This window comes from Symphalangus syndactylus, chromosome 14, assembly GCF_028878055.3.
Source record: "Symphalangus syndactylus isolate Jambi chromosome 14, NHGRI_mSymSyn1-v2.1_pri, whole genome shotgun sequence".
Classification (NCBI taxonomy): domain Eukaryota; kingdom Metazoa; phylum Chordata; class Mammalia; order Primates; family Hylobatidae; genus Symphalangus; species Symphalangus syndactylus.
In genome coordinates this window covers 85113062-85140146 of record NC_072436.2, presented here as the reverse complement: position 1 = coordinate 85140146, position 27085 = coordinate 85113062, and the positions used below count along the sequence as shown (strand labels likewise).

The following is a 27085-nucleotide window of genomic DNA, read 5'->3' as shown; positions in this document are numbered from 1 at the left end:
TTTCACCGTGTTAGCCAGGATGGTCTCGATCTCCTGACCTCGTGATCCACCCGCCTCGGCCTCCCAAAGTGCTGGGATTACAGGCTTGAGCCACCGCGCCCGGCCTAAATTTCTGTATTTTTAGTAGAGACGGGGTTTCATCATGTTGGCCAGGCTGGTCACGAACTCCTGACCTTAAGTGATCAGCCCGCCCAGGTCTCCCAAAGTGCTGGGACTACAGATGTGAGCCACCACGCCCAACCCCAAAGGAATTATTTTTCCATCTTTCTATTCTTTTTAAATCACTACCTCTACAATAAAAATATCAACTTTTCCTAAAAGATCACGTGAATAAGGCATGACTGACTGAAATGTCCACATACACCAAATGAGATCATGAAACATTTGGCCAATAAAAATGGAACTGAGAAAATCAAGTAAATATGTGCTGAAAGACTATGCTGAATTTCACTTTTATATTTCACAATTAAAAATATTAGCATTTAAAAATATTAGTGTCAAAAATAAAAACCACTAAACTATAACCATGTGGCAAATAAGAATTAAAAAGCTACTGATTTTTAAAATTTCAGTTTATTAGAATAGATTCTAAGACACATGGAATATATAATTTTGGGGTGAAAAGGGAATGAAGTCACTTTGCTTACATATAATTCTTTTACTTTTACATAAAAAATCATTTACATATAATCACATATAATAACGGTTGTTTTATATAAACTTACCACTCTTATAAATTCAAACAACTCAATAACAGCTGAATTCAACAGATTGTACCGAGTTCCATTATCCAGAAGTGCATTTATAACCGGCTCAAAAAGATTTCCCTTGGTGATGTAACGATTATAAAATTCATCTTTAAGTCCAATTATCCGCCTCATAAAGCGAAGGGCACCTAATTAAAAATAACATAGGGAATAAGTTAATGATCTTACTAAAATCAATTATTATACATGTGTTTTTCCACCATAAAGCAATGTATATGCTCTTCTAAAATGAAAAGTAAAACTGTGCATAAAGTAAAAAGTAAACTCCTCTAAAATGAAAAGTAAAACTGTCCGGTAAAACTGGACTTTGAGGAAAATAGAGCTGCAGAGGACCGCTCAAAACCTGTACAACTTTGTAGCCAGAACTAACAACAACAACAACGACAAAAAACAGTAACTGGAATCTAGGAGATAAACTACCCAGGCAGGTAGCTCTATGACAGAGATTTAAAAATATGCAAAATCCAGACTGCAAATGCTAGCAGTATTTAGAGCAGTGCTGGTGGATGCTGAGACAATGCAGTGAAGGCAGCTCAGAATCAGTGGGGGCACTGTCATTAAGGTGGGCACAGGAGTGGGCAACCCACTATGAGCTAAGATTTCCTTGCCTCTCTGAGGGAGGGAGCTTTAGAGGCAAAAGCTTGTTTTTAGTTTTCTGAAAATACAGCTAAAGTGTGGGCAGCAAGCCACCCAGGTGCCGAGGCAAGAGACTGAGGGCGCGAGCTGTTCTACTATAATAAAATATATAAAATAAGAATAGTTATACTAGATATAGATCTTACACACGATTATATATGAATATCACTAATCATTAGTTTGTAGTAATTATTCTTTATTCCAATATTATAATAATCCTCTCTCTGCAATCATAACCTAGGAAAAACCAGGCCATGCAGAGATAGGAGCTGAGGGGACATAGTGAGAAGTGACCAAAAGACAAGAGTGCGAGCCTTGTGTTATGCCTGGACAGGGCCACCAGAAGGCTCCTTGGTCTAGCGGTAATGCCAGCGTCTGGGAAGATGCCTGTTGCCAAGCAGACCATGGTCTAGCAGTAGCGTGTCAAGGAAAAACACCCGCTACTTAGCAGACTGGGAAAGGGAGTCTCCCTTTCCCAGGGGGAGTTTAGAGAAGACTCTACTCCTCCACCTCTTGTGGAGGGCCCGACAGGCCCACCCGCAGTTATCCAGAGGCCTAATCGTCTCCGTGATGCTGTGCTTCAGTGGTCATGCTCCTGGTCCACCTTCATGTTCCATCCTGTACACCTGGCTATGCCTTCTAGATAGCAGTAGCAAATTAGTGAAAGTACTAAAAGTCTCTGATAAGCAGAAATAATGGTATAAGCTGTCTCTCTCTCTTTCTCCTCTCTCTCTCTGCCTCAGCTGCCAGGCAGGGAGGGGCCCCCTGTCCAGTGGACACGTGACCCATGTGGCCTTACGTATCATTGGAGATGGTTCACACTCCTTATTCTGCCCCTTTGTCTTGTATCCAATAAATATCAGTGCAGCCTGGCATTCGGGGCCACTACCAGTCTCCGCGTCATGGTGGTAGTGGTCCCCTGGGCCCAGCTGTCTTTTATCTCTTTGTCTTGTGTCTTTATTTCTACAATCTCTCGTCTCTGCACATGGGGAGAAAAACCCACTGACCCTGTGGGGCTGGTCCCTACACTAAAGAGGCTTCTGATGCCAGATGCCAATCACATAACAGGAGATCTAAAGGTTTTTTACTTCTCTGATAAAGGCTATCTCCACTTGCACTATTCTACTCCTTGCCTTGAAAAAAACATTTGTGCTGAGGTGGGCGGATCACGAGATCAGGAGATCGAGAGAAGCCTGGCCAACATGGTGAAACCCCGTCTTTACTAAAATACAAAAATTAGCCAGGTGTGCTGGCAGGTGCCTGTATTTCCAGCTACTCGGGAGGCTGAGGCAGGAGAATCACTTCAACCCGGGAGGTGGAGGTTGCAGTGAGCTGAGATCGTGCTACTGCACCCCAGCATGGGTGACAGAGTGAGACTCTGTCTCAAAAAACAAACAAACAAACACATTTGTGAACCAATCCTATCTCCGTATTATAGTTACATCATTCTCTTATGTACCAATTGCTTACAAGCTATTTTACCTGGCTAAATATGCACTGTGGCAGATCAGATTGTATTTGTTAAAAGTAAAACAGAGTAATGAATAAGTACAACTTGATTTTACATTTTAGGACACTGAAAAGAAATCTCCTTTTTAACTCGTGACTAGCTAAATAAAGCTTACTAAATTTAGCAATATTACTGCTAAAAATCTTATGGAACAGGAAGGACTATAATTTCAATCCTTTATTTTTATATTTGTTGATCCTTTAACTTGCATCCTTTCCCCTAAGCAGTTTATTCTACAGATACCACTAGCCAAATCTTCAAAACACAAGGCTTCTGATTTTATAAGTCATTTTCTCATTCCAACCCTCTGTTCATAGATGAAACTCATTAAATAAAGAAGCTGTGCCTGTCACAAGAGGTTCTAAACATTATCTGAGAATAAAACAGAAATAGGCCACATAAGGTATAAATGTTAACTGTAACAGCAAACAAGTATGGGTAGAAGTGTTAGACTTACAGTCTTCCCTCTTTTTGTGGCAGGATAAGAAATGGTTTACTTAAGATACAAAAGACTGAAGCACTGGCAAGTGTGTGAGCAAAGAGGCACACTTCTACACTGCTGGTAAATGAACTGACATGTACACAAAACTACAGTTACAACAGCACCGCTTATAATAATAGAAATCTTGAAACAATATAAACATTTAAATATTGGAAATTGTGGCTGGGTGCGGTGGTTCACGCCTGTAATCTCAGCCCTTTGGGAGGCCAAGAAGGGTGGATCAGGAGGTCAAGAGTTCTTGAGATCAGCCTGGCCAACATGTTGAAACCCCATCTCTATTAAAAATACAAAAAATTAGCCAGGTGTGGTGGCAGGCACTTGTAATCCCAGCTACTTGAGAGGCTGAGGCAGGAGAATCACTTGAACCCAGGAAGCAGAAGTTGCAGTGAGCCGAGACTGCGCCACTGCACTCCAGCCTGTGCAACACAGCGAGACTCCGTCTCAAAAAAAAAAAAAAAATTGGAAATGCATTCAATTGACATGTTCATATTAATGGAAGTATTCTGCATCAAAAAGTACTATTTAATGAGAGCCAAATAGGAAAATCTGTCTTAAGAACATCAACCATTCCAAAATTAATATAAAAATATAATGTAATTCCAATCAAAATGAACTGGATACAATCAGTTATTATGAAAGAAAAAAATGTCTAAGAACAACCAAGAAGAGTATGAAAAACAAAAGTGAAGGGGTCTCAGTAGGTATAAACCTTACAACAGAGACACTATAACGCCTGGCATAATATAATAAACACTGGTTTTTTGTTTGTTTGTTTTTTGAGACAGAGTCTTGCTCTGTTGCCCAGGCTAGAGTACAGTGTTGCAATTTCAGCTCACTGCAACCTCCATCTCCCGGGTTCAAGCGGTTCTCCTGCCTCAGCTTCCCGAGTAGCTGGGATTACAGATATACACCACCATGCCTGGCTAATTTTTGTATTTTTAGTAGAGACAGTTATGTTGCCCAGGCTGCTCTTGAACTCCTGACCTCAGGCGATCCACCCGCCTTGGCCTCCCAAAGTGCTGGGATTACAGGCGTGAGCCACTGCGCCTGGCCAACACTGGTACTTTTTCATTTGGTGAAATTAAATGACAGTCCAGAAATAAAACAAAAGTATATATATGTTAACTTATTTAACAAAAATGATATTTCAATTCAGAAGGAAAGAGGAAAGGTATGGTTGCCTTAATAAAGATGCTGATACTTTGGCTATACATCAAGGAAACACTCATTTCAAACACTCTCATTTCAAAGTATATGCAAAAACAAATTTCACACGTGTTACATATATAAACGTAAAAAAGGAAACAAAGATATTAGAAGAAAGTGAGAATATCTGCATAATCTTAGGAAATAGACTTTCCTAAGCAAAACAAAAAAAGCCAAAAGTCATAAAAGGAAAAGAGAGACATTTTTGTCATCATAAGGAAATTTCAAAGTTATTTGGAAAACAATACTATAAATAAAGGCAAAGACAAAAGACAATGAAGATGGACATTTTCTCCTCAAAACATGATAAATTGTTAATATCTCTAATATACAAAAAGCTCTAAGAAAAAGATAACTGGCAATTCACAACAGATAAAAATGCAAAGTACACTAATATATGAAAAGATGCTGTCAGGGAAAATGCAAATTAGAATAACAATGAGATACCACATTTTTCATTATCAGATTGATAACATTTTAAAATTAGTAACACTGAATGCTGGGAGAATGTCAAAGTGCTTCAATTTTGGGGGAAGTAATCTGGCAGCTAGATGGTAAATTAAAACTTAGAGATAAATTAAAAAGTATAAAACAGATAAACATTTTGTCTTACCAATCCCATTATTGAGAATCTATCCTATAGAAAGAAATAAATCAGTACTTACAAGATTTATGTACTAGACTATTTACCACAGTGAGATGTGGAGTGGCAAAAAAGCAAAAACAATCTTGTAATTTATCCACTGGAGAATGGCAGAAGAATCTGTGGAAGAGCCATACTATAAAATCTCCAGGAATAAAATTAGTCTATACAATATTGATTAAGCTAGAGTAGTATTAGGGGGCTGAGAAATGTGTTGGTATGATACTGTTTTGTAAATATAAAAAACACAAAAAAGTCCTCTATACATGTGTGAATATGTTTATTACATAAATTGGTGCAGGTATGAAAAAAAGAAATAATGCAGACAGTTAACACTGGCTATTTTTAAGTCCATAAAAATAAAGATTAGGGAGATTAACATTTTCTCTATACATTAAATTAAATGTCTATATTTAAAATATAATTTTTATGGTCAGAATAAAACCACAATGTACTTTTCGTTTGGAGGGAGAATGTTTCTTTCTCTATTTGCAGGTGAAATTATAGAGGTGAAAGTTTATAGTCTGCTAAAAATCAACATTGACGCAAATATCAGGATAATTATAAAGAGTGACTACTAAATGACAGTTTGATGAAGTAGATGTCAGGACTGGTTCTGTTAGTAAAATGCTGTCACTGCACATGGTAACATATCACAACAAAAGTTAGGCTCATTAAATCTAAATGTGAGCAATATGTGGGTGGGAAAATCACAACCTAGTCCTCTTGCCCTTTAAATAAGAACAAAAGAATAGGACTTCTCACAATCATCTCATTCATAGAACATGAATAAATAACTTCAAATGGGTAACTTCAGCTTTATCTCTATTAAAAATGTTGCTCCTTAAAACATTTTATACTTACACAAGGCCAGAAAAGTGTGCTTTGAATTCATCAAGACCAAGACTCTTCTTAGCAAGTCCTTGTTCATAATATAGTTTTTTATGTGATATGTGTGATGTTCCACACAAAATGTGAGTAACTCTAAAATTAAGGCAAGTAGCTGTGCTGTTTGATAATTATCTACAAAAGAAAGTAATCTCATGAAAATAAATATTGAATATATCTAAATAAAGAATAAATAAAGCTTACATCCTATATTTTATAACAAAATCTAAACTGTAATTCCTCCATTTTTTTTTTCTTTTTGAGACAAAGTCTCACTCTGTCACCCAGTTTGGAGTGTGGTGGCGTGATCATGGCACATTGCAGCTTCCACCTCCCAGGCTCAACTGATCCTCCCACCTCAGCTGCCAGAGTAGCTGGAACTACAGATGTATGCCACCATGCTAGCTAATTTTTTTTTTATTTTTTTCTATTTTTTGTAGAGATGGGGCTTCACTATGTTGTCTGGGCTGGCCTCAAACTCCTGGGCTCAAGTGACGCTCCCACCTGAGCTTCCCAAGGTGCTGGGATTACAAGTATAAGCCCCTGCACTTGGCCTATTTCCTCCATTTTCATATCCATTAAAAAGGCTGTAGATTTTTACTTTTTCATTAGGCAGACTCTCCAGAAGCATATTATCAGTTTTACCTACTAGATAACTTAGACTCATATTTGCATTAAATATGAAATACAGAAAGAAAAACAATAAAAATATATGAACATGATAATAATACCTTGATGGCATTGAGGAGTTCTTGGTAATGTTTCTGTAATAAATGCTATATTATTAATATTAATAAATCTATAAAAGGGCCCATTGTTAAAAAAATACTTAAAACTTTTTGCCTAAAGTGGCTCAGTGCAAATTTATCAAGAAAAATTTTATGCTTTTAGAAAAGACATTTTAAGAAAAGGATATTTTTGGCTGTTTGAATATCAAGTGAAAAATATTATATCAAGATTCTTTTTTTTTTTTTTTTTGATACGGAGTCTTGCTCTGTCGCCCAGGCTGGAGTGCAGTGGTGCGATCTTGGCTCACAGCAAGCTCCATCTCCCGAGTTCACGATATTCTTTTTTTTTTTTTTTTGGAGACGGAGTCTCGCTCTGCCACCCAGGCTGGAGGGCAGTGGCGCAGTCTCGGCTCACTGCAAGCTCCGCCTCCCGGGTTCACGCCATTCTCCTGTCTCAGCCTCTCCGAGTAGCTGGGACTACAGGCGCCCGCCACCACGCCCGGCTAATTTTTTGTATTTTTAGTAGAGACGGGGTTTCACCGTGGTCTTGATCTCCTGACCTTGTGATCCGCCCGCCTCGGCCTCCCAAAGTGCTGGGATTACAAGCGTGAGCCACCGCGCCCGGCCGTTCACGACATTCTTCTGCCTTAGCCTCCAGAGTAGATGGGACTGCAGGCGCCCGCCACCACGCCCGGCTAATTTTTTTGTATTTTTAGTAAAGATGGGGTTTCACCGTGTTAGCCAGGATAGTCTCGATCTCCTGACCTCGTGATCTGCCCGCCTCAGCCACCCAAAGTGCTGGGATTACAGGCGTGAGCCACTGCGCCCAGCCTAAGATTCTTAAACATGATTTAATATAACTTCATATACAACTTTTTTTTTTTTTTTTGAGACGGAGTCTCGCTCTGTAGCCCAGACTGGAGTGCAGTGGCACGATCTCAGCTCACTGCAAGCTCTGCCTCCCGGGTTCACGCCATTCTCCTGCCTCAGCCTCCCGAGTAGCTGGGACTACAGGCGCCTGCCACAATGCCCGGCTAATTTTTTTGTGTGTTTTCAGTAGAGACGGGGTTTCACCGTGTTAGCCAGGATGGTCTCGATCTCCTGACCTCATGATCTGCCCACCTTGGCCTCCCAAAGTGCTGGGATTACAGGAGTCAGCCACCGCGCCCAGCCTATATACAACTTTTAAAATATCAACTCATGATATCCATAGAGAGGGACCTACTGAATAAACTTGTATTTTTTTCTTTCCCTGAGGCTTTGGTTTATACATTTATGAAATGATTTTGAACTGCATCCTGAACATCAAATTTTAATTTATGTCAAGGGCTCACATGGACAATCATGCACCACCCGTATTATAAGTGCTTTAGACAAAGAAATACTTTCTTGTTGTTTGAGACAGGGTATCACTATATCACCCAGGCTGGAGGGCACTGATGCAATTTCGGCTCAGTGCAGCCTCAACCTCCCAGACTCAAGTGATCCTGCCACCTCAGCCTCCCTAGTAGCTGAGACCACGGGGATATACCACCATGCCCAGTTTATTTTTTGTAGAGACGAAGTCTCGCTATGTTGCCCAGGCTGGTCTCTAACTCCTGGGCTCAACCGATCCTCCTGCCTCGGCCTCCCAAAATGCTGAGATTACAGGTGTGAGCCACCACGCTTGGCTAGACAAGGAAATATTAAGCTGTAAGGAAATTATAAAATCACAGTCTTACAGAATTTTTTTAAAAATGACATCATCTAGTACAACTATTCTATTTACTTGAGATTATATACATAAATATTTTGGGGAACTACAATGCTATTGGGAATAAATTAGCATTCTAGGCCGGGCGCGGTGGCTCACGCTTGTAATCCCAGCACTTTGGGAGGCCGAGGCGGGCGGATCACGAGGTCAGGAGATCGAGACCACGGTGAAACCCCGTCTCTACTAAAAATACAAAAAAAAATTAGCCGGGCGTGGTGGCGGGCGCCTGTGGTCCCAGCTACTCGGAGAGGCTGAGGCAGGAGAATGGCGTGAACCTGGGAGGTGGAGCTTGCAGTGAGCCGAGATTGCGCCACTGCACTCCAGCCTGGGCGAGAGAGCGAGACTCCGTCTCAAAAAAAAAAAAAAAAAAAAAATTAGCATTCTAATAACAGAATGACCACCACATATAAATACACAAAATAAAATTCTGATATTTCAGGGATTGTTTCTACTTTAAATGCAAGTAAAGAGTTTCACTTGCTCCAGACCAATTTCTCTAACAGCCAGTACCACAGCCAAAATTTGAACTAGTCCCTCACCATTAAAAGCAATTCCTGGCCAGGTGCAGTGGCTCATGCCTATAATCCCAGCACTTTGGGAGGCCAAGGTGGGTGGATCACCTGAGGTCAAGAGTTTGAGACCAGTCTGGCCAACATGGTGAAACTCCGTTTCTAATAAAAATATAAAAAAATATAAAAAAATGGCCGGGCGCGGTGGCTCACGCTTGTAATCCCAGCACTTTGGGAGGCCGAGGCGGGCGGATCACGAGGTCAGGAGATCGAAACCACGGTGAAACCCCGTCTCTACTAAAAAAAATACAAAAAAATTAGCCGGGCGTGGTGGCGGGCGCCTGTAGTCCCAGCTACTCGGCGAGGCTGAGGCAGGAGAATGGCGTGAACCCGGGAGGCGGAGCTTGCAGTGAGCGGAGATCGCGCCACTGCACTCCAGCCTGGGTGACAGAGCAAGACTCCGTCTCATAAAAAAAAAAAAAAAAAAAAAAAAATATATAAAAAAATTAGTTGGGCGTGGTGGTGCACACCTGTAATCTCAGCTACTTGGGAGGCTGAGGCAGGAGACTGTTTGAACCCAGGAAGTGGAGGTTGCAGTGAGCCGAAATCGTGCCACTGCACTCTAGCCTGGGTGACAGAGTGAGACTCTGTCTCAAACAAACAAAAAAAGCAATTCTTCTTTATTTCTCAATTCCCAAATTTTATTACAAAGTATTGTTTAACCTTGACCCTCAATGCTCTATGTGGAAATTAAATTTAAAAAACAAAAACAGGCTGGGTGCGGTGGCTCATGCCTATAATCCCAGCACTTTGGGAGGCCTAGGCGGGTGGATCACGAGGTCAGGAGATTGAGACCACCCTGGCTAATACGGTGAAACCCCATCTCTACTAAAAATACAAAAAATTGGGAGGCTGAGGCAGAAGAATCGCTTGAACTCAGGAGGCGGAAGTTGCAGTGAGCCGAGATTGTGCCACTGCACTCCAGCCTGGGCGACAGAGCGAGACTCCATTTCAAAAAAAATAAAAAAGAAAAACAATGACCTACAGTGTTAAACAAATGTCTTGTCTTCATCTTTATAATGGGGACAAGAAATTGCTTATATCTCTAAACAGTCCAACCTCTAAACAGCCTCCTTATTTGAAACTGGCTCCCCTTTGAGATTTGATGAGGCTGGCAGAAAAGGCATGGGACAGTAGGTGCACACAGCACATATCTTTATTAGTATCAAGCCCATACCTAGTATGCCTATTCTAAGTAGAAACAACTGCTTTTAGACTCAGATTCATGAACAATAAACATAAAGTGGTCATGAAAATTAGTTGCAAAGTAACTGGTCTTAGTTTACTACATTTCAAAAATAAGAAATAAATCCTCAACTTTCAGACAATGCCTTCTCATAACAACAACAGAAAACAAGCTATAAATTTTCAGGGAAAAAACAACAGAATTCCAACTCATTTTCTATTTTTAATATTGGAGATAGTGGAATTACAAAAGTAAATTTGTTCTTAGATTTTGTTTTTATGCCAAAATGTGCTTTTCTTAGCCTTATATAAGTGCATTACACTTAGAGTAGAAAAAAGTTTATAATTTGCATGTATTCATAAAGTATGAATTTATACTTACCGGGACAAATTGTGTTGTTTTTGTTTGATCCAACTATATCATCTAATAAAAAAATTAAAAATTAAAATAAAATACTTCAGTAATAATATCCCACATTTCCCTAGTACTTTATAATATACAATGCATATCTTCAATCATAATCTCCTTTTACCCTCAAAATAACCATTAAGACTTGGTTGCTTCAGCAAAATTATAACTATATCTGCAATCTTTTACAAAAGTGGATGTAGATGTGGAATTATTAAAAGACAACATAGCATAAATATTCTGATAAAAAGTAAGATTACAACCAGAGATAAAATTGACATATCTTCTTTTACCTTCTCCTATTCATCATTCAACAATTAGGATATTTCTCTTCATCTCATTTTTGTTTTATTATTTTTAATTTTTTAAAATAACATTTGCATTTGATCATCCATTACACATTTCATTTTTAAAAACAGAAAATGCAGGAATTTTTAAAACTCCAGAATAATGAATGTGTTTATGCTTTAAATTAAAAAAAAAAAAACTCAATTAAGTAGGCCATTATAAATAAGTTCCAATTTCTAGGAATACATTCTAGAGCACATCAAGGCACATGTGCACAGGGAAACACAAGAATGTAACTGGAGCATTATTTGTAATAGCAAAAAGCTAGAAACAAATGTACATTAGAGGCAGAATGGCTCAATTACAGCATACTCGTACGAGGATTATGTAGGAGTTAAAAATAAGAACTCTATTTCAATATGAATTAGATCAATATGAACAGGTATCAATACGAATAGATCTCAAAAATAACACTGGATAAAAAATATGCAGAATATGTATGACAGACATTAAATTTATAGCAACTTTGAAAATATGAAAAATAATACCGTATATACACATCATAACAACATAAGTAAATATAGGAGTAATAAACTCCAAATTCAGCATACCTTGAGAGATGGAGGAAGAGGGGGTAGAATAGGAATGGGAATGTGAAGGGGTACATATGAAACTCCAACTATATCTGTAATGTTTTAAAAAAAAATCTGAAAAAAAATATGGCAAGTTAGTTTTGATAAAGCCAACAGGGAGTATATGAGTGTCTGTTATATTATTATCTATATATTTCTGTAAGCTGGAAGTGTTTTATTAAAATGAACATAAAAAATGCATCATTTTCATTTATATAAATGGAACCATTCTGCAAGAAAACCCTCTGTGATGTGCTTTTGTACCCATTCACCTTGATATTTTGGGGAATTATTCAGTTGATACATCAAAATTCAATTATTTTAACTGCTATATAGTATTCCATTATATGAAAAAATCATATTTTATTCATTTTCCTACCACAAACAATGCAGCAACATTCTTGTACCTGTCATGCATATGCACAAACATTCCCTAGAGTATATACTCAGAAATGGAACTGACAGTATTACATAGGGTGTGCTCATGTTTCAACTTTATTAGTTTCATAAACATTCTCCTAACTTCCTTTTAAGTGACTCTTCAGGTTAACAAATATTCTCAGATAGTGGCTAATGTTCTATTATGCCCCACATATTTCTGATTTCACTAATTAAGTTGTATGCTTTTCAAAGTCCTTTGCTTATGTTGGTATGTATTATGGCCATATGGTAACATATGAGATTGATGAAATCTCAGAGAACTGTAATATCTATGGCTAAGTTGAATATAGTAGAACTCAATTTAAAAATTGCCCCAAATTAGATACATGCAACTATAATTACCTAGAGGGATATACTAAAACCATAGGATTCTGCACTCAGACTCCTTCAAAAATATTTTTAGATTTTCACTCCATTTTAACAAACTGAAAACAGAAATTGCAGCTGATGAATTACAGGTGCCGATTATATAAGAAAGAGAATATGGAAATGCAATTTTAAAAATACTAATGAAAAAGCCTTGCCCCTATATATTAGCATATATTGGCATATGAATGTGCATTTGGAGGCTAAGTTAAAATATTTATACTCTTTGCTCCTACTCATTCTAGATATCAACTCTCACAAATTTGGCAACAATGCTTTCTTTTGATAAGTGTCTACATGTCAATTCCTTGGTGTGTAATACTGTTTGCCACATTTTCTTTTTTTTTCTGCCAGTGGTCTACACATTCAGATAAACTTCTGTAGTAACAAACTATGGAAATGGCCCCTGAAAGAACAGTCTTGCCACATTTTATCATTCACTTCCATAACCCTAAGAAACAAGAAAATCATAATTTTATATTGCAGTTTAAGTTTTTCAGTCGTCATCTCCCTGTCACATAAAGTCTCAAGTAAATTGCCTGTTAAGTTTAATATTTATCTCATCCTTCTTTAAAAACAGAAATCACAGCAGATAAATAAAGAGACCCTACCCTTTTCACATTTGTCTTCTGAAGTATTGGTCAAAAGTGGTGCTGTGAGAACATGCATACAATGGTTGTAGAAAAAATTTAGAAATTCACTTTTTTCAGTTTTCTGAAACATAGAATTTTTTAAACAATACTGTTACTTCTGTAAATAAAAACATCTTCAAGATTAGCAGTATATACCTTTTCCAGAACCAAAACAAAACAAAAAGAATTAGCAGTACAGATCATATATAAGCAGATACTTTAAGATACTGTGAAAAAAATCAAACACTTGGTTATACATGATGAAAGAACCAAAAACTAACTATATTCACTTTAATCTTATTTCTGTGGAACTGAAAATTAAGTCTACTTCATATTATATACTAAGTAAAAATGAAGGCAAGATAAAGATCAGATAGCATCACAAAATGTTTTTCTGAGGAAAATTATTCAAAATAATTTTTTAAAAGATGTCTGTGATACGAATATGAAATGCAGTGAAGAACCAATCTATTATAAAATATATATAATAACAACATATTACTAACAATTTATTACACTTGCAAACTGCTAAGAGAGTGGATTTTAAGTGTTCTCAATACAAATAAATACTTGAGGTAAAACAGACACAAAATAAACAACATGTAAGTCAGAAGAGCATGCACCATAATCACTATTGATCTCATTTATTTCTCTGTCTTTGTAGTGTATTGAGTTTTTCCCAAGAAAGTAACAAAGAAAGAAAATTCTCTCAACATTAAAAACAACATTCAAATGTGGGGAAAAGGCACATTTGAATCTGTTTTGGAAGAATAAAAATGTTCAGAAAGAAAAAGAACCAATTAAGCCCATGTGATAGCAACTTAACTACCTAAAATTTGGAACCCCAGATTTCACGAACTCTATCTAAATTTTAAAAACCACTGAATTACTTTATCAAGCCACTAGATGAGAAGACAAAATTTAAGTCAACTTTTAACATTTTAATATTTTATAATTTGAAAATTTGGAAAATAATGTCTATGGATTTTGCCACTATTTTTTACACAATTGGGTATACAAACTTGTAATGATTTAAAAACAATGTACATATTCTCTAAATATGAAGGAAATTTTATAAAGAAAAATATCCCTCCATATTGACAGAATGACTATTAATATTCTGGAGTATCTAATCCTTAAGTATTAAGGACTTAATCCTTAAATCTTTTTAAATGTCTTATGTAATTAAGATCATTCAGTATATTTAAATTTTTCCTTTTTTATGATGACAAAATCACGCAACATAAAACTTGCTATTTAAAAATTTATTAGCCGGGCATGGTGGCTCACACCTGTAATCCCAGCACTTTGGGAGGCTGAGGCGGGTGGATCACCTGAGGTCAGGGGTTCAAGACCAGCCTGACCAACATGGTGAAACCCCAGCTCTACTAAAAATACAAAAATTAGCCAGGTGTGGTGGCGAGCGTCTGTTGTCCCAGCTACTCGGGAGGCTGAGGCAGGAGAATCACTTGAACCCGAGAGGCAGAGGTTGCAGTGAGCTGGGATCATACCACTGCACTCCAGCCTGGCAACAGAGCGAGACTCTGTCTCAAAAAAATAATAATAATTTTATCATTTTTAAGTGTACAGTTTAGTAGTGTTAAGTATATTCACATAGTTGTGTATTAAATTTTAAGAAATTTGGCGATGCGGGCTCTTTTTTGGTTCCACACGAACTTTAAAGTATAGATCAATGGAACAGAACAGAGCCCTCAGAAATGATGCCACATATCTACAACTATCTGATCTTTGACAAACCTGACAAAAACAAGAAATGGGGAAAGGATTCCCTATTTAATAAATGGTGCTGGGAAAACTGGCTAGCCATATGTAGAAAGCTGCAACTGGATCCCTTCCTTACACCTTGTACAAAAATTAATTCAAGATGGATTAAAGACTTAAATGTTAGACCTAAAACCATTAAAATCCTACAAGAAAACCTAGGCAATACCATTCAGGACATAGGCGTGGGCAAGGACTTCATGTCTAAAACACCAAAAGCAATGGCAACAAAAGCCAAAATGGACAAATGGGATCTAATTAAACTAAAGAGCTTCCGCACAGCAAAAGAAACTACCACCAGAGTGAACAGGCAACCTACAGAATGGGAGAAAATTTTTGCAACCTACTCATCTGACAAAGGGCTAATATCCAGAATCCACAATGAACTCAAACAAATTTACAAGAAAAAAACAACAACCCCATCAAAAAGTGGGCAAAAGACATGAACAGACACTTCTCAAAAGAAGACATTTATGCAGCCAAAAAACACATGAAAAAATGCTCATCATCACTGGCCATCAGAGAAATGCAAATCAAAACCACAGTGAGATACCATCTCACACCAGTTAGAATGGCCATCATTCAAAAGTCAGGAAACAACAGGTGCTGGAGAGGATGTGGAGAAATAGGAACACTTTTACACTGTTGGTGGGACTGGAAACTAGTTCAACCATTGTGGAAGTCAGTGTGGCGATTCCTCAGGGATCTAGAACTAGAAATACCATTTGACCCAGCCATCCCATTACTGGGTATATACCCAAAGGACTATAAATCATGCTGCTATAAAGACACATGCACACGTATGTTTATTGCGGCACTATTCACAATAGCAAAGAGTTGGAACCAACCCAAATGTCCAACAATGACAGACTGGATTAAGAAAATGTGGCACATACACACCATGGAATACTATGCAGCCATAAAACATGATGAGTTCATGTCCTTTGTAGGGACATGGATGAAACTGGAAAACATCATTCTCAGTAACCTATCGCAAGGACAAAAAACCAAACACCGCATGTTCTCACTCATAGGTGGGAATTGAACAATGAGAACTCATGGACACAGGAATGGGAACATCACACTCCGGGGACTGTTGTGGGCTGGGGGGAGGGGGGAGGGACAGCATTAGGAGATATACCTAATGCTAAATGACGAGTTAATGGGTGCAGCAAAACAACATGGCACATGGATACATATGTAACAAACCTGCACATTGTGCACATGTACCCTAAAACCTAAAGTATAATAAAATAAGAAATTAACACATAGAGGCCAAGGGCCATAAATGGAATTCCTAACATTTTACTAAGATTTTGACGGATTACAATTTTGTATTTTACCACAAATGAATTGCTATAAGAATACCACTGCTACTTAAATACCAACTGGACAAATACTTAAAATACTTGTTTCTCAAAATTTTATTACAAAGCCACCTAAAACTGACTAGGCCAAAACATTTTTATCTCAGAGTAATTTCTTACATTAGTTGTAGCCAGCATGTTCTCCGGATCAATTAGAGTACGAAGAAGTCCCATTAACTGAACAGCGCCTCCTAGCTCAGGATCAGTATCACAGATCATTTGTTCAATTACGACATTAATAAGAAGAATATCCTGGTGGCAAAACAAAACAAAACAAAACAAAACAAAACAAAACAAGTTTCCATTAGACCTGGTTTAGATCTAAGACAAAAACACCAACTGAAAGAGCAAAGTGAGAATTACATAGAGAAAAAACGAAGAATGGAATAGCTTATTTAAACTTTTATTCCTAATGCTTTTGAAAGTTCTATAAAATACTACACACTAGAGTGAAAAAAAATCCCACTCCGAGAGAAAAAAAAAAAAAGAAGAAGGAAAAAAGCCCACAAAAGCAGAGCATGCTGCAACTTACAGGAAGTGGAAAACAAAATTCTTTAGCAGTAATTCTTGTTCAGTAGAGGTTCTAACAGAATCTCATTTTGGGTTTCAGACTCAGGCATAAATTTAGAGGTTGACTAAACAAGCAAGATCACATGACCCTAAGACATAAATTATCTCAGCCTCTAACTAGTAAATCTTTCCTGACAAAAAAAAGAAAAAATGACTAAAAATAACCCAGTACACAACTCTTCATGCAAGTGAACACTGTGTTATATAACAATCTAATATCAAATAGATTTGTTACATTAGTAACATGCTCGTTCTCTTGCCCAGGCTGGAGTGCACTGGGGCAATCTGGGCTCACTGCCACCTCATTACAAACAAGTCTCCTGCCTCAGCCTCTTTAGTAGCTGGGATTAAAGGCGTGAGCCACCATGCCTGACTAATTTTTGTATTTTTAGTAGAGACTGTCCTGATTCTAAGCTGGCATCTCTATTTTCTGATTGGGAAATATAAAGAAAATCAGATGTTCAAATTTGTTTCATTGATTCTAAAACAGATTTCTTAAAAATTTTCACCTCTTAAAATTAAGATACATTTTGTAATTGATGGCATTTGACAGTCACTACCAGCCAAGTGGTAATCATGACAAAATTACATACAAATCTTCTACTGACCTGTCTGGTAAGATCAAGGAAATATTAGCATCTGCGTATCTTAGGTTTGATGGATACAGTAAATAAGAGGAGAGCATAAATCTTTAAAATATAAGGATTCTTTTAAAATAACACAAATGTTATCATATCTAAAAAATTAACATAAGATTTTATTCTTCAATGAGAAAACACCTAACAAAATAAGTAATTCAGTAATAACTGTATTACTTATCCAGTCAGGTTCTGTAAGTTTTACTGAATGTTTCAAAGGCCATTAATATAAAAATATGTGCAATCTGTGGCATAAAAAGACGGTATTATTGCTAAATTTACCCTTTCTGCTTGGAAAGAAACAATGACTACAGTAAAAAATGTTAATATTTCCTTTCATCTTAATACATATTTAAATATTGTAATCCATGTTGCCATAACCAAATCTGCTCCATAATACTTTGCCAAAAGGAAATGTTTGAATGCTGAGCATTTATTTTAAATGGGCACTAAAATATCAACTGCCACTGAATATACTGATAAGTTATTTTCTGTTTCCTTCCTAAAGGTAACCACCAGCCCAGTATAGAATTCAGCATGTAGAAGACTTAATTTGGATTTTTTTTGTAATTAATTTATCTTCTCTTGTGGACTAAATTATTTTGAGGCAACACAGTTTTAAAAATGTAAAATTGTTAGCTCTCAGAAAATTCAGGAAAATGAAACCCCTTGAAGGTTGTTATAAGAAAAAAAACCCTGAGAAAGGAACTTTTCATAGTGAAAAAATCAATCACTGGTTTTCTAAGTCTTATGCATCAATTAAACAAGAAATATTTCTAATTAAAACAGGAATCAAAGCTTGAAGAGTTAAGAATTCTGAAAGTTAACAGTTTAGTAAGATCATGGTCTGAGATTGATTCATGGTCATTTTATGATAAATGCCTTCAATCACACACATCACTGAAGATGGAGCAATGGGAGTGTTAATTTCAAAGTTATCTTTTGTAAAGGGTGGCATTAAGACAAACCAATGAGATTATAAAATGATTAATAAAGTAGGCATTTCTCTTTAAAGTCAGAATTAGCATCATTTGATTTTTACAACATATATAGAGAGAGAACATAAAATATTACTTCTCTATTGACTACACTGCAGCATTAGCCCAAGTTGATTCTAAAATAAAATCACTTTAAAAAACATTGAAAATAACTAACAAACATAGAAAGTATAAATCTAAGAACACATTACAAGATTAAATGTAAAACACATAAAACAACTATAATTTAATTCAATGATAACTCATGCAAGCATCAAATTAAAATTGAGAATCAAAAACTTTCCTTAACAAGTGGATCGCACATGGTGGCTCATGCCTGTAATCCCAGCACTTTAGGAGGCCGAGATGGGTGGACCACCTGAGGTCAGGAGTTTGAGATCACCCTGAACAACATGGTGAAACCTTGTCTGTACCAAAAATACACAGTTAGCCAGGCGTGGTGGTGCACAGAGGTTACAATGAGCCGAGAATGCGCCATTGCACTCCAGCCTGGGCAACAAGAGTGAACCTCTGTCTCAAAAAAAAAACAAAAAACAAAAACAAAAGGAAGACAATTATAATTATCTCCTACTTAAAACTAAGGCATTTTTAATATTAAAAAAAGAGTATTTTAAATTATAGCTCTCTGTTCATTTTGTCCTTAAAACAGCTTAAGGGGAAAATTTAAATATATCAGTAGTGGGAAAACACAATATTGGTCTCATTATTAAACTTTCTTTTTTTAATGTTTTTTATTTCCATAGGTGGTTGGGGAACAGGTGGTGTTTGGTTACATGAGTAAGTACTTTGGTGGCGATCTGTGAGATTCTGGGGCACCCATCACCCAAGCAGTATACACTGCATGCTATTTGTAGTTTTTTTTATCCTTCACCCCCTTCCCACCCTTTCCCTGAGTCCCCAAAGTCCATTGTGTCATTCTTATGCCTTTGCATCCTCATAGCTTAGCTCTCACTTATGAGTTGGGAACATATGATGTTTGGTTTTCTATTCCTGAGTTACTGCACTTAGAAAAATAGTCTCCAATCTCATCCAGTCATTATTAAACTTTCATTCCTACTTAAAACATATTTTTTGAACAAATAAAAGCAACTTTTCAGTCATCCTAGGAAAGTACCTGACCTGTAGGTCTCCTAAGGCTTGAAATTACATTTCATTAACACTTGAAATTTAAGACCAATATTTACAAATCTGATTCTATTATAATCTATTTATCTCAATATTGGTTTGAATATCTGAGTTTTTTTTTTAACAATAAACAAAACCAGTTGCCACATATTCTAATTTGGCCAAAGTCACAACGAGTCAGAAATCTATTACATATTCTAATTTGGCCAAAGTCACAACGAGTCAGAAATCTATTATTTTGCTCCCAAGAAAGATTAAGATTATGTTATGTTTTTTCTCTCAATAGTTTGCAAACACTACTTACTCTACAGGTAATTGACATAGAACCACAGCATTATTACTTACGTCATCACTCTGCTGAGCTTCTTGCATTACAAACTCTCGGACCATAGATGGACTAAATTCTACTAGATAAGAAAATATATCTGTAGCAGCTGATCTGACTTGCAAATCATCCATGCCCTGATAAAAGGAAAACTAGGTTACTTAGAGACTGTTAACAAAAGTTATTCTCACATTTCTTTTTTCTTTTCCAAATCCATACAGTAGCTCTCAACTTTTTGGATTAAGATGTTTTACTGCAATCAATGTGTATAACCTCACCGTATGTTCTTCCTTTCTTTTTACAAATATTAAAACTTTTAGGCAATTCAATGATTAGTTTCTGCTGATTTTTACACTGCAAATAAATATTCAGAGAACTTAAATATAAGAATTGGCACAGGATTATAAGGCAATGCTTTACAAATGCTGTAAAAAAATAGGAAGGGGATTTATTTAAATATATGTAAAAATTTGAATAACGTCTCCTAGTTAAGACTTCAGAGTCTTCCAGAATCTGCCTTTTGTCCTGAATTTGCCAGGGTTACCCCTTAGTAACTGTTTCTATTTTCTGTGACTCACCTAATAGAGCATGCTTTTGGAAACTCTTTTTGGGCATTTCTACCCTTTTCTGCAACTTAGTTTTCTAAGGTAGTAATCCTAAATACTTTTCCCCTCCAACACATTTAGAGTACATGACTTATAAGTTACAAAATCTTGAGGTGATTCTGAAAACACTCCCCAACCCAGCAGTTCTCAAAGTGTGGTCTAGGTAATCCTGGTGAGAGGGGTCTAACATCCTTTTCAGGAAGTATACAAGATTAAGAATATTTCATAATAATAAATAATACTGAGCCTTTGTCATTTTCACTCTCATTCAATCACAAGTACAGTGGGGTTTTCCAGAGGCTGTGTGACATATGATATCATCACAAATTAAATGTAGAAGCTGCTTTGTGAATCTAGACACCTTCTATAAAGCAAGGTATTAGAGGGATTAGCACAAAAAAAAAGTAAAAAATGGTACTCTTTTCACTAAATTTTTTGTTTTGAAAAAATTATTTTTCATAAAAGTTATATTGATTTCAATCTCAAGAAAATGTGGTGAAAAAAGTTCTATTATTTATGTTAACATATAATGGGTTATCATTTTTAAGTGAATGCTTTAAAATTGTTTTAATTTTCCATAAAGTAAATACCAATGGTTAAAACTCATATGAACAAAACTCTAAGAACCATGCCCTAACCCTGTGTTGCAGCATGAATCCCCTTGTTTCAGTCTGTCCTCATTCCACTCACTGATCTAAAAACAAAAGATATTTTACTGGCTTCTATGGAACACACTTAATATTGTTACAGAAAAGATAACAGTCTTGCAAAAATGTGGGTTTTTTTAATTCACTTGAAAGCATACTATATGCAAGTGATTACATACTGATATTAAAAATTAAATAAAAATCTGAAACTGAAGATATTCTTGTAGTAATTCAATATAAGATAGCTAAACTATAGAATTGAATATACATTATTATATACTTTCCCATCCATAACATAAGTGTATTACAAATTTACAATTTCAAAAACATGAAAAGAAACGGCATAATTACCATTACAATTTCAAGAGCAGGAAGAATTCCCAATTTTGCCAATGTTTTGAAAAATGCATCCCTGTTTTGAGGTTGTAATGTCTGAGAAAATGCACAAAATTCCTTGAAAAAATTAACCTGTAATGTTAGAAATTTTAGTAAGACATTGATAAACATAAACTTGGGGCACACTATAGTAAATCATCTACCGTGGTGTGGTATTCACTTCTGAAGGATCTCATCTTTTCGGAGTATCCTGGCTCCTCAAAACTACATTAAAAACAAATTAAAAACTAGCACCCCATTAAAAGTAAACCTTGCATTACTGGGTGCCATTAAGCAAAAAGAGAAATCCACCAATAAAAGGTAAATGTAAGCTGGCTTTCTGAAAGATGCATCATAAGCTGCTTTTTTCCTTTTTTTTTCCAGTGAATGGAGGTGTTTGACAACACATCTTTGTAAGTGAACCTTTGAAATATGTTATTACAACATTTTTCTTACTCCGTTGGGACCTTATAGGTCAACAGAGATATTTGGCGATAAAAGGCAAATGAAAGCATGCATACTTTGTTTACGATGCTGGATTTGCCTATTGGTCTATTAGTATGCAAAAATAAAAGATACACTTTTAATGGGGTGCTAGTTTTTAATATGTTTTTAAATGTAGGTTTTAAGGTGCCAGGATACTCTGAAATGATGACATCTGGCGGGGCATAGTGGCTTACGCCTGTAATCCCAACACTTTGGGAGGCTGAGGCAGGCGGATCACTTGAGTCCAGGGATTTGAGACAAGTCTGACCAACAGGGTGAAACCCTGTCTCTACTAAAAATACAAAAATTAGCTGGGCATGGTGGCATACGCCTGTAATCACAGCTACTCAGGAGGCTGAGGCACGAGAATCACTTGAACACAGGAGGCGGAGGTTGCATTGAGTTGAAATCATGCCACTGCACTCCAGTCTGGGCAACAGAGCAAGACTCTTTCGAAAAGAAAAAATAAAAAAAGATGACATCTTTCAGAAGGCTAACACTGACCAATTAACTCTTTAAAGACATTCAGTGCAAAAATGCCAGGTAATAAATTTGTTTTGAATTATGAACACATATTTTCACAGAAACCATCCTATAACTCAACTCTAGCTGGGTCCCCAGTAATCCCTCAAAAACCTAATACTGGTTTAAGGACTGAAATGTACATCAAAACTTCTTTAGTCTAAAACACCAATATTACAATTGAGAAAGCGAAGTAGGCTACTAATAAGTAACTACACCAAAGATGACTTAGAGGTTTTAAATCAGCCATCTTTCATTATTTTGTGAAATCCAAAATAAATAAATAAAAATCTGAAACTGAAGATATTCTTAGTAGTAATTCAATATCAGATAGCTAAATTATAGAATTGAATATGCATTACTATAATATATACTTTCCCTTCTCATCTCATTATGTTTGAAAAAAATGTCAAACATCTGGCAAACGGCAATTACAATCACCATTCTCTTCCTCAAAATGGCTTATATCTCAAAGAAAATGCTTATCATAAAAAATAAAAAATTTCCAAAGAACCAAATTATTTATATCATTTATTCAGGAATCATTTTCCTTATCCCCTGCTTAAAAAGAAAAGCATCGTGGCTGGACGCAGTGGCTCACACCTGTAATCCCAGCACTTCAGGAGGCTGAGGTGGGGGGATCACCTCAGGTTGGGAGTTCGAGACCAGCCTGACCAACATGGAGAAATCCTGTCTCTACTAAAAATACAAAATTAGCCGGGTGTGGTGGCGCATGCCTGTAATCCTAGCTACTCGGGAGGCTGAGGCAGGAGAATCCCTTGAACCTGGGAGGCAGAGGTTGCGGTGAGCCGAGATCACACCACTGCACTCCAGCCTGGGCAGCAAGAGCGAAACTCTGTCTCAAAAAAAAAAAAAAAAAAAAAAGAAAAGCATCGCTATAATGTGAATGTCTGCAACCATAAAAATGTATGAATTTTGTAGTTCTGTTCTAACATAAGGCACTTATCTGATTTGGGATTTATAAGGCATACAATGGTGGGGGGGTGATACATCAGAACATCCTAAGAATTTTCTAAAATATACAAATTCTAGAAACAAACAAATTTTAGAAACTGAATAATTATTTCATGGTTCAATTTAAATACATGCTTTTCATCTCTTACTAATCTAATTACAAAAAATTGTCTCAAGTTAGCAAATTCAAGATTAAAAGCTGTGCATGTCAAAAGAATAAGTGCTCTTTAAGAGTTTGAATTTTGGCCGGGCGCGGTGGCTCACGCTTGTAATCCCAGCACTTTGGGAGGCCGAGGCGGGCGGATCACGAGGTCAGGAGATCGAGACCACAGTGAAACCCCGTCTCTACTAAAAATACAAAAAATTAGCCGGGCGTGGTAGCGGGCGCCTGTAGTCCCAGCTACTCGGAGAGGCTGAGGCAGGAGAATGGCGTGAACCCGGGAGGCGGAGCTTGCAGTGAGCCGAGATTGCGCCACTGCACTCCAGCCTGGGCGACAGAGCGAGACTCCGTCTCAAAAAAAAAAAAAAAAAAAAAAAAAAAAAAAAAAAAAAAAAAAAAAAGAGTTTGAATTTCATAACTTACCAATTCACGCCGTTTATCATCATCTGTAGCCTCATCTGTTAATTGTGCAAAAACTTCAGACAAAAACTTCTCATCTTCCTGCATGAGAAAAATAATTACTATGAAATTAACAAAAGGGTAATGTTATACTCATTTATATGATTTACACAAATTATAAAAAATAGCTGACAAGTAGCATTTTCATCATGAAACCTAATATTCTGGGGTGTATTTGTGTGTTACAATTTTCTAAAATTTGATTACACCATTCAATTCTTGTTATAAATACATCAATATCTAGTTTAACTAAAAACCTCAACTACAAATAACTCTTTGGAAAACAAAAATATTTGTTCCAGAGGTGTCACGTGAAAACTCACTTGTTTCTCTAGCCCCCTTTCAGGGTCTACTTACTCTTAATTTAAACATAATTCAAACAAGTCTAAGGATCTTATTGTCAGTCCATAACAGATTAGAAAACCAAGAAGAATTATAAGACAAGGAACAAGGAAAACAGTAAAGGAGGCTGAATTCCGGCAGTAGATAAAGTTACAAAGCTATTTAAAATACAAGAACTCATAAAATACATTAACCTACAACCAACTGGTGCAGAGTTTTACACGTTCTTGTGGTCCCCAAGCATATAACTAAATGACAAAACACTACAATAAGTGCTTTTCATACTAATGACTCTGAGGTATTAAAAAGAAAGACAAATGCTAATTTCTCCAGGCATTGTTTAAAACAACAAACAGAAAAATATAGTCAAGCGGCCGGGAGCAATGGCTCACGCCTGTAATCCCAGCACTTTGGAAGGCTGAGGCGGGCGGATCACAAGGTCATGAAATCGAGACCACCCTGGCTAACATGGTGAAACCCGTCTCTACTAAAAATACAAAAAAATTAGCCGGGCGTGGTGGTGGGCGCCTGTAGTCCCAGCTACTCGGGAGGCTGAGGCAGGAGAATGGCGTGAACCCAGGAGGGGGAGCTTGCAGTGAGCCAAGATTGAGCCACTGCATTCCAGCCTGGGCGACAGAACGAGACTCCGTCTCAAAAAAAAAAAAAAAAAAAAAAAAATATATATATATATATCTATCTATCTATCTATCTATCTATCTATCTATCTATCTATATATATATCAAGCATGTATTTTTAAAAAATAAATTTGTGGGCCAGGTGCGGTGGCTCATGCCCGTAATCCCAGCACTTTGGGAGGCTGAGGCGGGGGGATCACCTGAGGTCGGAAGTTCGAGACCAGCCTGACCAACATGGAGAAACCCCGTCTCTACTAAAAATACAAAACTAGCCAGGCGTGGTGGCACATGCCTGTAATCCTAGCTACTACGGAGGCTGAGGCAGGAGAATCGCTTGAACCTGGGAGGCGGAGGTTGCAGTGAGCTGAGATTGCACCATTGCACTCCAGCCTGGGCAACAAAAGCGAAACTCTGTCTCAACAACAACAACAAAATAATAATAATAAATTTGTGTGTCTAAAGTCTAGAAGCAGTACAGGTTAGACTGTTAACTGTAGTTATTGCTTGGTGATAGGTTATGAGTGATTTTCTTTTTTGGTTATCTGTATTTTCTAATTGGTGATAGATTGATTATGAGTGATTTTCTTTTTTGGTTATCTATAATTTCTAATTTTCTACAATAAGCACAGACTAAATTACAAAGGAAAAAATGGGCAAAAATATTAAAATTCACCATAGAGAAGATTTCATCAAAATCTGCTAAAAAACTGATGGAAATTGTTGGTGGTTTTAAGCTTCAGTTATCTTCAAAATTCATTTTTATGAAATGTAATTTCCATTAAAGTAACATGTTCTAAAAGTTTGTAACAATAATATCTGTAGAGTTGATAGTAAAATAAAATCCTAACATTTAAAAGATATACCCCAACTATATGTCCTTTTTATTACTGAGGATCATCCATTAAGTGGTATCAATCCCTTAAATCCTTTTTGAAATAAGGTGGAACATATATTTTTAAAAAATGAATAGAAACCACTAGGTACAATCAGAGAGTATAACATGCTCTTCCACTAAAAATCAATTGGTGCTACTCAAAGACAAAACACTGGGAGATAAATCATTTAACTAGTCTGACTCAGAATGGTGTTTCCTTTGGTATTTCATTGACTCCTTTTGGACCTTATGCACTGCAGCCTGAACATCCATCTTTTGAGGGAGTTTATATGCATATGTAATCTTTTTTTAGCCCTCAAGTTAGTTTTCCCTTTTTTTTTTTTCTTGAGTCTCACTCTGTTGCCCAGGCTGGAGTACAGTGGTACAAACATGGCTCACTGCAGCCTCGACCTCCTGTACTCAAGCAATCTTCCTCCCTCAGACTCCCATGTAACAGAGACCGCGGGCACGTGCCACCATACCTGGCTTTTTTTAAAAAATTTTTTGTAGAGATGGGGTGTTTCACTTTGTTGCCCAGGCTGGTATCGAACTCCTGGCCTCAAGCAATCCTCCCACATCAGCCTCCCAAAGTGCTAGGACTACAGGCATGAGCCACCATGTCCAGCCTACTTTTTCCAAATACTTTTAGTCTTAATATTTTAGGTTAGGGTGAGTAAGTACATATTTACCTCCATTCACACCTTTTATAAATTTCTATTTTCCTGCATCTGTTGTAGATTACATCTTCATCCTTTACTACCTGAAAATTTAATTTTTTCAAAATATTTTCATAAGAAAAAAGTTCCAACTCCTTGATAAATGCAATTTCCCACTTGAATTCTTCTTATATGTTTCGGTACTTGTGAGCTGATAAGTAGAACTGCATAAAATATTACAGATAGAGGCAATCTCAATTATTACAGTCCATTAAGAGAATGTGTATTCCTAGTATTTTTTTCCTGATTTCCAGCATTACTCTGGCTATTATTCATTAAGCTATAAAAGCACTCTGTTCCAATATATTTATGAAGGAAGCAAACAATC

At 36.7% G+C, this 27085-nt stretch overlaps 1 protein-coding gene across 14 annotated transcripts in view; it reads right to left on the bottom strand.

Annotated features, from left to right (window-relative positions):
- Nucleotides 1-27085, bottom strand: part of PPP4R3B (protein phosphatase 4 regulatory subunit 3B) — an 82251-nt gene that overhangs the window by 26024 nt on the left and 29142 nt on the right. For 4 of the 14 annotated variants that reach the window (XM_063618001.1, XM_063618002.1, XM_063618003.1 and 1 more), the window contains 9 exons: nucleotides 24154-24231; nucleotides 21564-21680; nucleotides 19981-20097; nucleotides 16425-16556; nucleotides 13135-13237; nucleotides 11696-11791; nucleotides 10770-10811; nucleotides 6129-6287; nucleotides 726-895 (listed from right to left, as the gene is read on the bottom strand). In XM_063618001.1, the coding sequence (XP_063474071.1) occupies nucleotides 726-895; nucleotides 6129-6287; nucleotides 10770-10811; nucleotides 11696-11791; nucleotides 13135-13237; nucleotides 16425-16556; nucleotides 19981-20097; nucleotides 21564-21680; nucleotides 24154-24231 (1014 nt within the window). The remainder of the gene's footprint in view (nucleotides 1-725; nucleotides 896-6128; nucleotides 6288-10769; nucleotides 10812-11695; nucleotides 11792-13134; nucleotides 13238-16424; nucleotides 16557-19980; nucleotides 20098-21563; nucleotides 21681-24153; nucleotides 24232-27085) is intronic. The other 10 variants (XM_063618004.1, XM_063618005.1, XM_063618007.1 and 7 more) reach the window with 3 other exon arrangements.